The sequence below is a fragment of the Phaethon lepturus genome, unplaced genomic scaffold (assembly GCF_000687285.1).
Source record: "Phaethon lepturus isolate BGI_N335 unplaced genomic scaffold, ASM68728v1 scaffold7041, whole genome shotgun sequence".
In the NCBI taxonomy this organism is placed as follows: domain Eukaryota; kingdom Metazoa; phylum Chordata; class Aves; order Phaethontiformes; family Phaethontidae; genus Phaethon; species Phaethon lepturus.
The window spans coordinates 138,769-151,316 of record NW_010516922.1 but is presented as its reverse complement, the minus strand read 5'-3'; the positions used below and the strand labels follow the sequence as shown (position 1 = coordinate 151,316).

The following is a 12,548-nucleotide window of genomic DNA, read 5'->3' as shown; positions in this document are numbered from 1 at the left end:
CTCTTCCGCAGAAAAAAGGGGAAAGACTGTTTGCCATGTGCCTGTCCTGTCCCACCAGGGACACAGGTCCTACTACAGCAACTCCTGGCGCATGTGTAACCTCCTCACTTATTGCCACAGCCACATGGCCCAAGAAAGGAGGGCTATGCGTGTTGAAGAAACAAGGTCAACCTCTGAAGTAGAAAGAGAAGGAAGAGACTATCACCTGCCCATCATCTTCCTGCCTTCACTGGCACATCCTGAGGTGTGACGTTACAGATATCTATTGTGAGAGCTAAAACTTACAGCAAGAAGATGTCCCAAGGCAACAGAGAGACCAATGGCCAAAGGTGCTGATCCCGAGACATCATTCCTTCTTCGGTCTGTGGTGGCGAGGACACACAGCACCAGCTGGAAGGTAGCAATGATTTCGATACCTAGTCCTTGGCCTGCATTGATTCCCTCTGAAAGCTGCGTGGAGACAAGAAGGAAAATGTCACTTGATATTCCTACCTGACTTCAACCAGTACGACAAAGTTTTGCAGGATCTAATTTCTCGATAGAATAACGCAGACCTGCACAGCCGTTATGCTTCTTGGGTTGCTTTGCTTAACACAGGGGTATAAAAAAAAAAAAAAGAAAAAAAAAAACTGAACAGAAATTAGTTTTGAAACACTCACTGCTGTACTCAAGTCTAGGCATAACCAGTTTTTGTTGGTGATTCAACACGGTTGCATGGTTGCTGCATCCAACCAAAGTGAACACTCAACCACTAGGCACAATGAGAATGTAACTGATCTGTATGTGAGAAACAAAAGAGCCAGAGATTTGCCTTCAGCAGAGTTTACTCATAGAAGTCAAATGTGGTGCCTTGAGACATTTATTCTTTGATTCTGAGAATGAGGATCCTGTGGTTATGTTAAACATTGTTCAGCTTGCCTTCAGCAACAATTGCTAAGCAAACAGGGACAAGAAAAGGAAGGAACAAATAGTAAGAAAAGTGTGTAGCTCTCGGTAGCTTGAAAGTACCTCTCTCTGCTATTGACAAGTCACATTAATCTTCTCTTTTCCCACCACTACTTATTTTCTGTAATTCAATATAACTCTTCCGAACAAGGACTTCATGTGGACAACGTCCTGCAATTGCTGTCTCCATGGGCAGATTTTTACATTAATATTGACATTTATACTTTTATCAAATTGCCTGAAAATATGCCTATAATGCCACTTGAAACACCCTGAGATACCCACAGTGATCATGTGGGAGTGGTAGGTGTGACACAAGTCCTACAGGATACCAAAGGTATCTAAAATGTCTCTAGATGTCAATGTTTAGGCAATGTATCTCTAATTTGGATGGGTAATGAACATAGTCAATGGAGATGAGATCCATTCAGCTGATGAAATGTAGGCGATCATTTGAGAGCCAAGTGCATAGCTCTGCCTTTTATTTTGTATTCACTAGTTCTCATTTGACTACAAGACCTTAGACACTTACTCACATGTAGACTAATTTTAGGTGTCTTAGACTCAAACTGAATCTCACTTAGCTTCTTTGGGAGACATAGAAAATCATCCACAATTCAGGAATCCTAAGGGGTTGATGGGGGAAGTGTTTCAATTTCCTACTGAAGTAAAACATATTCTCCAGAAAAGCTCACATTGGCAGATGTAGATATTCCAGCTGTATTATAAAGTTCCTTACTAATGCAAATGCTGTAGAACATATTGAAACCACAGTAATTCACATAAATGAACATTATACAGTAGAAACACTATAATATTTCAGGATTACTCTTAGAAACTGGTGCTTAACAAGAAACCATGGAGCTAAACCATTCAATGTTACAACATTTTGAATTCTGTTTCTAATTGTTATATTCAGTGGTATGTAAGTAAGGGAAGACAAGCCTGTATCTGAGATGAATAACTTGGTGTCAAGCAGAAATAACTATATTGCATGGATAAGGTGAAACGTGAGCTTGGACACAGGCCAGAGAAACTCAGAATATGAGTGACTGGGAGTAGGAAGCAAACTCTGCAAAACTTACGCTCAAGAATAGTGCTATCAGTAGGTTATCCAACCTGTCGTAGCCTCTGCGTTAAAAAGTGCTAGGTCGTGCATGGCAAAAACATAATTAAATGTTATTGTGACCTGTCCAGAACAATGAAACTATGGGAAATCATGCTTTAAATCTGTTTTTGTGGTTTTAGGCCCTAGTTTCCCCAAAACTGGTATTTCAATAACATTAAAACTTAAAGATGTTTAGCTGAACTCTTTCACTTTCCACCTTCGCTTTTGTTGTTTCTTCTCTGTAACAACGCAGCATAATATCAAACTCCTAAGCACTGAAAAAAAAATCGGCTGTGTCTTCAGCCAGCATAAATATGATTAGCTACTTTAAAAGCAGTGAAAATATATCGGTTTCTAAGGCCTGACAATCTGAAATATTAATAACATATTTTTATATCTTGTTCTTTAATATGCAGGACTGATATCCTTTGAGTTAGAAGAAATTTATCCACAGATAGAAGGGCATTATGGTTGAAATGGTGGGCATTTTGGTTCCTTCCTTGCAGTAGAAATTGAAATCAGTTAATGAAACCCTCAGCATTAATAGGGCTTACATGTGAGACATACAAGTCTGACATAAATATACCCAGATAAGCCAGCAGTGAAAATGACATGATCCAGAAATTCATGTTGAATGCCTGATATATCACTAAATTAATATTCCATTACTTTTGTCATCCCCTTTTAAAAATATTTGGGGTTTTTTGCTGCAGAGACAGTGGGATTTGTGGCTGTCAGCAAATTAGGCTTCAGATGCATCCCATTGATATCAAAAGTAATGGTGTCACTTTAAGAATCTGGACTACAGACTCTGTGGAAAATCCCATCTCACGTTTGGAAGGACAAATGGTCAAACTTAAAAGGCAAGTGTATTGTCAAATAAGCGAGGAATGTGCAGCTCCAAAGGTGGAGGATAAACTAAATTCTCTCCTATCATAATGCAACTGTTAAACTGCAGTGAATCTAGACCTGAGTTCTGATGCGTTGATGTTAACATTTGACAAAGCCTTGGCATTTCAAACTATTAAACACTGACCTACCATTAGTCTTTCCCTTCATGTGAAGCTATAAAAGAAAAAAGACAATAAGAGCAAAATTATGCTTTTAAAACCTGTGATAATCCTTATCTTTGAGAGGTGGAAATCATATCCTTCCTTTCCCTCCAGGAAAACACATCCTACAGCTGACGTGACTTGAGGTCATTCTGCCTGCTAATCGACACTTATTGATGGTCTGTCTAGAATCAAAGAAAACCTGGAAATGTCATAGGAAACCTTTTGCTTTCCTCTAGCATGTAATTTTACGCAGCCTGCCAGGGACGTAAGATTCCACTGTGAGAGCAAGTACGCTGGGCCGTGTTCCAAAATGAGGTAAACCAAGGCAAACCTTGGACGTTCTGCTTTGCTGTGGTCTCTGGAACTGCAGTATGTAAGAGTAGTATCACAGACGTTCGTTATTTGCCTATTTGTCAGAGCTATAGTGTCACGACAGCAGCAGCCTGGACCATCCAGGGCACAGCAACACGTGGAACAGCATGAGTCTTCACCACTCTAACCACTTCCCACACAAAGCATAATGAGGGTAGTAGGAAGATATATTTCCTAGTATCAAGTTAAAATGGACATACACATATGTGTATATGTATATTCATATTTGTATCGTCCTTGATCACAGTGGATTTGCAAGCATTACCCAGCTAACAATGCGATATGAAACATTTTGCACTTTTTGAATCTGCTGTTTTAAGCTCTTGACAGAACCATGTAGGCATAACCAACATGAGTTCATTACACTTTCATTGTATTTTCCATACGTTATTCAGCTTTTTTAAGGAAAGTTTGAAATTTTGTAGAATACCTGACTCCGGAAGCTTCCAAGCTGCCTAAAGCTTAATCTGAATCTAGTAGGAATTAGTACTATACGTTACAGAGATCTGACTACCTGAGGCTGTCAATAAAACAAAGGTAAAATCAACCACTGGTCTTAACATCTAGCATTCTGTTACAGAGAATATCCAGAATATAAGGGAACCATATCTCTGGTTCTTAAATAGATAGAATAATGCCTTGAAACACAAGACACGGTCACCTCTACTGTAGTGTTGGGGTGAAGAGGTCCCTTTCCAGTGACCCGTGCCCACACTGCACTATGTTTCTTCCCTCCATTGGTAGACTGCTTGCCAACGGACACAACAAGCTGTGTGGGCAGCGTATGTGGGCTCACACTGCATTTGCCCTTGATGCATATTCCGGGAAATCTCTGACCTCTTCTCATCTCAGTCCAATAACTCTCACATGCTCTGCATTTTTAGTGATAGTCATTAAGGCCACAGAAAAATGTCAGAGGGCAGGAAACAGCACAGTAACTCCCTGAGCTTTTCATGCTTCAGACTTGTGAGGCTTGAAGAGTGGATTCAATGCTTTAAGGAACCAAATATGCTCTAAAGGATTAAAATGAAACACACAAGCCCACATTCATCTCCAACAGTTTCCCACACCACAGGAGTCGATCCAGACTTCTCCTTTTTTCTTTTCCACGTGAATTTTTCCACTAAATTTCATTTCTAAGTCATTATTTTGACAGGAGAAGCACCAGAAACACACCCAAGAAATGGATTACATCTTTGGCAAGATCTGCGAGTTATATGTAGACACATATATCTGATCAGCTGAATCAATCTTGGCTGCATTAGCTTGCACTGAGTAATTCTCCCTTGCCTGCAGTAGCACCCAGACAAGCAGAAGCTTACATGTAGACACCCCAAGTGAGGTGTAACTTTCTGTGAGCTGAATTCCATCATTAATATTTTCACCTGAGTTCACTGCGAATCTGAACAAATTTGTGGAAGAAAAATCCACTGGAATTCAATAAATTTATAGAAATCACATCTCGTTCAGAAAGCTCTTGAGCTGCAACTGGTTAGAACCTAAGGAAGCACTAAGGGCATGCTGAAGCCCTCTGATTTGCATTACTGGACATGGGTTGAGGTACAATACCCGTTCCCCATTCAATGATTAGCTTTATCTGGTAATGCTACTGCTGCTCCTAAGCAATCTGGTCTGAATTCAGTGCTGACTTTGCTTTGAACAAGAGGTAGGACTAGAGACCTCCGGAGGTCCCTTCCAGGCTAAATTATCATATAAAATACCTTGTTTCTTTGGAAAGGTTATTCCTGTGGGAAGGTCTGGGACAGAATTGCCTCAGTGCTGCCCTGGCTTGGCTGAGTTAACGTCTAGAATGGGTGGTGACATGCAGGTAGTGGAGCCACAGCTGGTGAATCAATCACTGTGAAGGATCTGCATGGATATAATCCACACTGGTGAGTGAGTCAAGAGACATGTACTATTAAATGAGGACCGTTACTAGTAGAAAAATGCAAAATTAATGGAAAATCATTATCTAGTCATGACCATGAGAGTAACTAGTTGAGACGAACATCTGCTTTTTGGTCTTAGGAAATGAAGAGCGGTCGCATTGCTTCCATTTTCCACGACATCAGACAGGAGACGGGAACTGCGGAAGCTGGTTTCTCAAAAATGCCCTTAACTGGCATGTTTAGTTGACTGACTTTGACAGCTTCAAGCAATAATTTGGGCAAATTAACGGTATGTTTTCTTTCCTTTCATGTTTTTTTGGGGGTTTTTTGTTTTTTTTTTTAGATCAGGATATTTATTAGTTGTCTGCCTTCAGAAGAGAAATGGGGACAGGAAATTAAACTGGCCCAAGGTAAACTCAACTGTGTATTTCTCTAGTGGCTTCATATTTTTCTCATTAGGAGTAAAAGTATATCAGGTTCAAACCTGTTTCCTGTTACATGGATAAGACGGTTTGTTATGCAAGGTGGCTTCATCACGTGGTGCTATGCTCCATCTCATGCAACAGACCCTTAGCCATGGATTGTATCTTCTACGGTCCAGCCTACTTTCATATAACTTGGATTAGTTTCTCATTGTTCCTGGAAAATGATAGGCCTCTAGAAATATCGAAGTCTATTTTTCCGTAGGGGAATGTCAACTTTCTCCATTCCTATAAAACACTTCACTGCAAGCCATGCTGGCTGATGTTTTTTAGGGAGAGAAAAGTTAAGCCACAGCAATTTAGTGACACATATAACATCATTGATGTCAGGGACTTCTCTTGTTTGCACATCCCAGCCATGCGCTAGGTAAGGCAGCTTTTGCAGAATCCTAGCAATAGCATGGCTGGCAGAAAATAAGCAGCACGTTGTGGACTGAGTATAAACTTTTTATTGAAGTGTTTTTAATATTTGTAATATTCATATTTTAATATTCATGTTGGGAGGAGAACTATGTTCTCCTCTTCACACAAAATCTAGCATTTTAAGGAGCTCTGCTGCAATAAATAATATCCTTATATCAGACAGACCTCTTTCCTTATGTGTTGAATTCGAATAAACAGCTAACAACTTGCACCAGGACTGCTGTTTTTAGCATTCCAAATTATTAGCTTATCTCTGCCACGGCAGACTTTTTTCTTAAAGGAAGACTTTTAGCATTTTATTCAAGCAATTTCTTGTTGTCTTACTGTGTTTTTTTCCTGTAGCTTAAACTTTCACTTCTTTGATTTTCCTTATTTTTCTCAATAAGGAAAACTCTTCTTCATCTCCAGGTTGGAAATATTAATTATGCTGCTTTATATCATCTAACTATCATTTAAGTGTTTAGCTGGGCGAAGTTCTTTAATGCAACGTTCTTCAAATGTTTTCTCAGAAATTAATCTCCCTACTTCCCTCAAAACCACCTTCTACTATCTGGCCTGTCACTTTGTCTGACTCTTCTCATTCTTTCAGCTCCAACTCTGTCATGAAAATAACTTAAATTCCATCTTGATAGCATATCTTTCTTCTGCTGGAAGTCTGTCCCAGATCGCCATAGTTATAAACCTTTCTTTAAGTCGCAGTCAAAATGTATTCAGACACTTTACACCCAGCTATTTAACTACAGCTATTCTCTTCTCTCCTTGCTATTTAACAGTATGGCTATGAAATGGATGTTTCTATACCCATTATTTGCGTGTCAGAGAATCAGAAAATATGAAAGTATCATTTCTTTAGTAAGTAGAGACAGGTAAAGATCTAAAGAGTTTCACTTAAAATTATACGACAGTAGCATTCAGAAGAAGCTGCTTATGAGGCAAAGAATTAGCTTTGGATCGTATCCTAGATCAACAATAGAAGCATTCAGCAGAACCTAGGGACAAAACATATTGTCCTCTGCTAGATTATCCTTCCTATAAATACAGCCTTAAGAGCTCTAAAGGGGACTCATTCAATTCCCAAAGCAGAAATCATATTTTCCATTCTTTGGAGAGCAGACACCCTCCAGGAACAAGACTAACCTCCCTCCTCCCACCCTATCTTCAGGCTGATGAGAAGCTAGCCAAGACTTTGTGCTGCAGCAGCCTGGTATGCCACAAAGAGAAGAGTGATGGTTTCATTTATATTAAACCAGAGCACATAAAGTTTACCTGTGAGGCCAGTGACAGAAAGTCAGTTCCCCTGTAGGACTTCCATTGAGCACAGCTAGTTAGAGATAGACCATTTGGCTCATTTACATTTGTACTTTTTGCTGCGCCTCTGGGAAAGTTGCTTTGGGGAAACTTTTTTTTTTTAATCTTGCTGCTGAGAAATAAACAACTTCTATTCAGAGGATGAGGAATGGTGAGTTGTTGTTTTTCCTCTGTACCCAGCAAAACCCAAGCAAATAGTTCATTTTCCATAACACTTTTGAAGCACTCATTTATACCACGGAGCTATTTATGATCTCCTGTATTGTCAGCCCAGAAGGAGATGGTCTTTCAATAGGGAATTTTGGGCACATCTGAATTTTGAGCCTGATAGAATCTTCCTTTCTATGTTGTTACTGGAATAACTATCTGGATTTGCACAAACCTCACAGTATGGTTGCTGGCAGTTCCACCAAAGCAATATTTGTTTTATACTTCTAGACAAACACTCCAGCAAACCTGTGAAGTTTTCAAACTTTCCAAGTCTGAGGTAGTTCATGCAGTCAGTCTTGTGCAGAGCACTGAAGATTTGGCATTTCCACGGAGCTATAAACCAGCTCTGAATATATGCGATGGATTTCAGGAATTAGTGGAACAATTCCAGCTCCTTCACTTCTCCACTGTGTTCATCAAGCAAAAAGTCGTATCAAAGGAAGGGAAAGGGGCCAAACCTGACTTGATTCATTCCTCAGTCCAAATACAGCCATCATGAACTTCAGGAGAAGTTGTGTGTATATGTGTAAGGAAACGTGCTGCAGTTCTGCTTTGAAAGCTTTCATTGACTTCACTTGGCACAGAATTAGTGTCAAGAACCTGGAGAAGTTTGGTTTTCTGTGGTACCTCTGAGCAGTTCCTGGAGAGGGGATGCATGGGGCTCTAACACGAAAGGACACAGAGCGTTTCTTTGCTGCTTTCCCATCCACAAATGCCAAAAGAGACCTCCCTTGCAGAGCTCTCAGGACATGTTTTTGCCCTCCTGCTGTTTATAGTTTCCTCCAGGAAAGGGCCTGTATATTTGATTTAGCAGGTTAATATTGTGCCTTAGCCTCAGATCCCGTCGACCTCAGTGGAGCTGCCGCAGTTAAGCATCAGCACTAGCTTTGACTGTGGCTGCCAGAAAGATCGGTACTTCCCCACCGTGTTGCACCTTAACAAGCACACAGGACTGCACGCTGCTCCCAGCCAGGCCAGAAAAATCTCCAGGAGACTTTCACTTGCTCCACCACATCGGTATTAATATTACCCTGGAAGTACTGAGGAGCACAGCCACAGACCATGATGTCTCATTGTGCCAGGTACGGCTACCAGCCCGCGGGGAGAAGGTGCCTCTGCGTGTTTGTAATGGAGAGACAACTGTTTAAAACAGGGGAAACACGGAAACTGGGAAATGCAGACGGGTAACGTACAGACAGTTCACTATTTATGAAGCTGAGCACAAGCACAATAGTTTGGACGGGTTTCCCTAACTCTGGAATGGAGTTTTTCTAATTTTTCTAAGAAGTAAGATTTTTTGGACATTTTCATTTGTGATACCAGGTAAAGATCTCTCTGTTATTGAATTCACTCAATTAAGCTAGAGAATAGACAAATAAGCAAAACTGTACTACTGCTCTAAAGAAAACAGACAATTTCCTCTTGAAACAAACAGGAAATTTTTCAAGGGCTATTTTTTCTTCCTTTAGTCCTTGTGATGTGGTTTAGTATCCTTGCTTTACAAATGTTTCTCTTAAAGGTAGCTATATACAGCCCAGATAGTGACATTTTTGGGGATCCTCTGATTAAAGAAATGCTATTCTCGACTCACCTGAAGGTTCACATTATCTGCTGAAGTACATGAGTCCTGTATTGCTTTAACATTGCATCAGTTTAACCAGAAAAGATCCATGATATTCATTCTCATGTTTGCTACATAAATTTCCATTTGTTCTGGGGCTGTGGTTCTTGCCATGTCAGATCTTAATTTGGAATCGACACGCACTAGTAGATATAATTTTTTAAAGTTTCTAGTTAATTTAAATAAGGAAATTAAATTTGGGTTCACCTCATCTGAAGAATCGTCCTGTCTGTTGATCCATCTGTCTCTGGTGTGTGAGTATGTGTGGAGGTGTGTATACATATACACACAAAATATCCAAATATGTATGACAAAATACATAGACTGCTAAGGAAAGGAAAACAATTTCAACTGTTTATTCACCAGTCAGGAGAGATGGTGGCAAAATGAATTTCCTTATATTTCGTACTTATTCCTACTTAGTTTGACAGCTGGTCAAACACAGGAAAAAAAATTGTTCTCCAAAAATTCCAGCATGACTCTATTTGAATTATAATATTAACCAATTTGCCAAATGAATAATGTTTTTAGGTCTATTGCAACTCATTATTTTACAGCCCTCTGTGCACCCCTTTCATCAATTTCTATTATTTCTAAGTAGAAATAAATAAAAAGGACTTTCAAGCTGAGGCTTGCAGAGCATCTTTCAAACAATGCAGCTGTCAAACTTGGATCCTCTGAACGTGGACCCGGTTCACGGTAAAAAAACTCACTTTGAACCACTCTCTTCTAGCACCAGAAGACTGGCCTGCAGCTGGATGATCACTGAGGGCCTGCCTTCTGCCAGAAATGGCCATGCTGCTGCATCCCTGCGTGCTCTCTGCCACAAGCTCAGGATATGTCTATATTATTAGAGAAGCACCAAGCAAATCTTTGTAGAAATGGAAATAAGAACTAACTTCTGAGATCCGAGCTAAGGATTAGAGCTATAACCCCTGTTACCCCTAAATGGTCCGGAGGATGGGTGATAACCATCAGGTTTACATCTCAGCCCAGATGTTTCTGCTGTGACTGTGTGAACACATTAAAAGTGGTCAAGATTATGGCCAGTTTTGAGCAGGTGCTTTTCCTGTGTTCCACCTCCCCAGCCTGTTGCGATTCAATACAATGCTGGCATGCCACAAAAAACGGCTGCTGCAAAACTGAAATTGAATAATGAGCTATTGTTGTGGAACTTGTTGTTAAGAAATAAAATCGCAGACTAATCTCGTGTACAGGAACCATTTTGCTCACTCTAAAAATGCAGCAGCTTCTGGTCGTAGGAGCTCAAGCATCAAGCAGATGTCCCAGCACAAGGCATGGTTGGCAGGAGAAGCCTACACTGGACTGAAAACAGGGAGGGCAGAGGGCAGTTCCAAGGAGAATGAAGCGCACTGTATTGAAAATTGAGAAAGACGCAGTATATAATCTGCGTTGCAAAAAGGCATTCAAGGATTTTTAATAAGCGCTAGAGGTCAGGAACTCAGCTGCATGTCTCGTCCATCCAGCGGCACCTCTGCAACTACAATTTTCCATGCTGACTCAGAGGAAAAGCAGCATCACTTACTCAATTGTCCACTCACACTGTCAAGCTCTCAGTTTATTTTGGAAGTTCTTCCAACTCAACCCAACTTTGTTTAATTTGTGGTTGGAGGAGAACAGACTCATAGGGCGCGGGCACAAAGAGAGGGAAATCACAAGGTAAACACTGAGTCATCAAGGCCAACCATGCAAGTCCTGCTTCCCATGGTCAGAGGGCCACCAGTGGCGCACTGGCTTGGACCAAATGTGGGGAGTCTGGTGATCCCTGTCCATGATTCTCTCTGAGGCAACCTTCTAAAGACTGGGAAAGATTCAGTGAGGAATATCAGGATAAAAGCATCAGTACTGACCCACACACACCATTAAAAGGTATAGCAGATCTCAATATCATGAAAGGGAACCCCCAGTGCAGGGGCAATTTTATGTTTGCACTAGAGGTCTCTGTGCCGTGGAAATTTGCTGGGAGAAGAATCACCAACATTGATGTCCTAGACATAAGATGATACATTGATGTCCTAGAGATATGATGGTACATCTGCAGAAGCTAAGGATCCACACACTGTATGCCCTATCCTCTGCTCCAACCTCCTGGAGACGAGAGATCGTCCAGCCTTCCGCTTTCCCAGGTAGCAGAATAAGGCTGGAGCTGGAGGACACCCAGACAGCAGAGGAAAATACCCCTCTCAAGCACAGGGATTCAAAGCTGCTCTGTTACTGTTGGACCACAGTCCAGCTAAGCGGGATTTCTTAAGAAAAGGGGACTCATTCTGTAGTGTGACTTTGGTGAGGGTGGAAGGTGTCTCAAAGCAGCAGATACTGCCCTGGTATGAAGAATTGAGGACAGTGAAGGGCTCCTTTCTCCCCATCTTTGAGAAAAGATTTGGAGTGGTTTGCTGTGTGTTTATTACCAAAGGGCGTTGTACCCTTATGTGCACCAATTCTGGCGCACAGCTGATCCAGCTAACCCAAAACAACTTTGGGGACACTGTGCTGAGCAGTAGTGGCAGAGACACAGCCAAATGCACTGGAAATCCAAAGGGTGTTCCGGCAACAAGTGACTTTCCACGCTCCAGGAGTGATATCTATATGATTGTGCACCTGTCTTAAGAAAATGTTCCAGACCTCTGAATCCGCTGACCACAGATCTCTTCTGGCTTTTCCAGAAAGTTCCTCAGTTACACAAACAACATTATCAGTCCACTGAGTGGCTTTTTTAAAATCAAGTCCTTCTATTTGTTATTCTTGGTTGTTTTTCTTTTCTCTTTATCTACCCTAAGCAATGCTACCTCCAGGTCTGTTTTCCTTGCCTACAATTTTTGATCCACTTACAACTTTTAAAATAATATCTTTCATCATGAACTTCAAGGCAGAGTTTTCAAATAGTTTCCAAATTGTAGCCCCAAGACTTAGGGGGCACATTTCCTGGCACTCTAATCAGCATGCCAAAATTCAGAAATTACAAAATTTTAAAACTGTGTCTGCATTTTTCACAAACTGATTGTTTTCACCACCAAAAAAAAAAAAACCAAAAAACCAAAAAACCCACCAACAAACTGAGCTAAAGAAATTTTCTCAGCATGTTTTTAAAAGCTTAATAAAAGTTCTCAAGGTAAT

At 40.7% G+C, this 12,548-nt stretch overlaps 1 protein-coding gene across 1 annotated transcript in view; it reads right to left on the bottom strand.

Moving 5' to 3' along the window:
• AQP1 (aquaporin 1 (Colton blood group)) overlaps positions 1 to 12,548 on the bottom strand; it is an 18,652-nt gene that overhangs the window by 2,061 nt on the left and 4,043 nt on the right. The window contains exon 2 of the mRNA XM_010296213.1: positions 286 to 450. Within this exon, the coding sequence (XP_010294515.1) occupies positions 286 to 450 (165 nt within the window). The remainder of the gene's footprint in view (positions 1 to 285; positions 451 to 12,548) is intronic.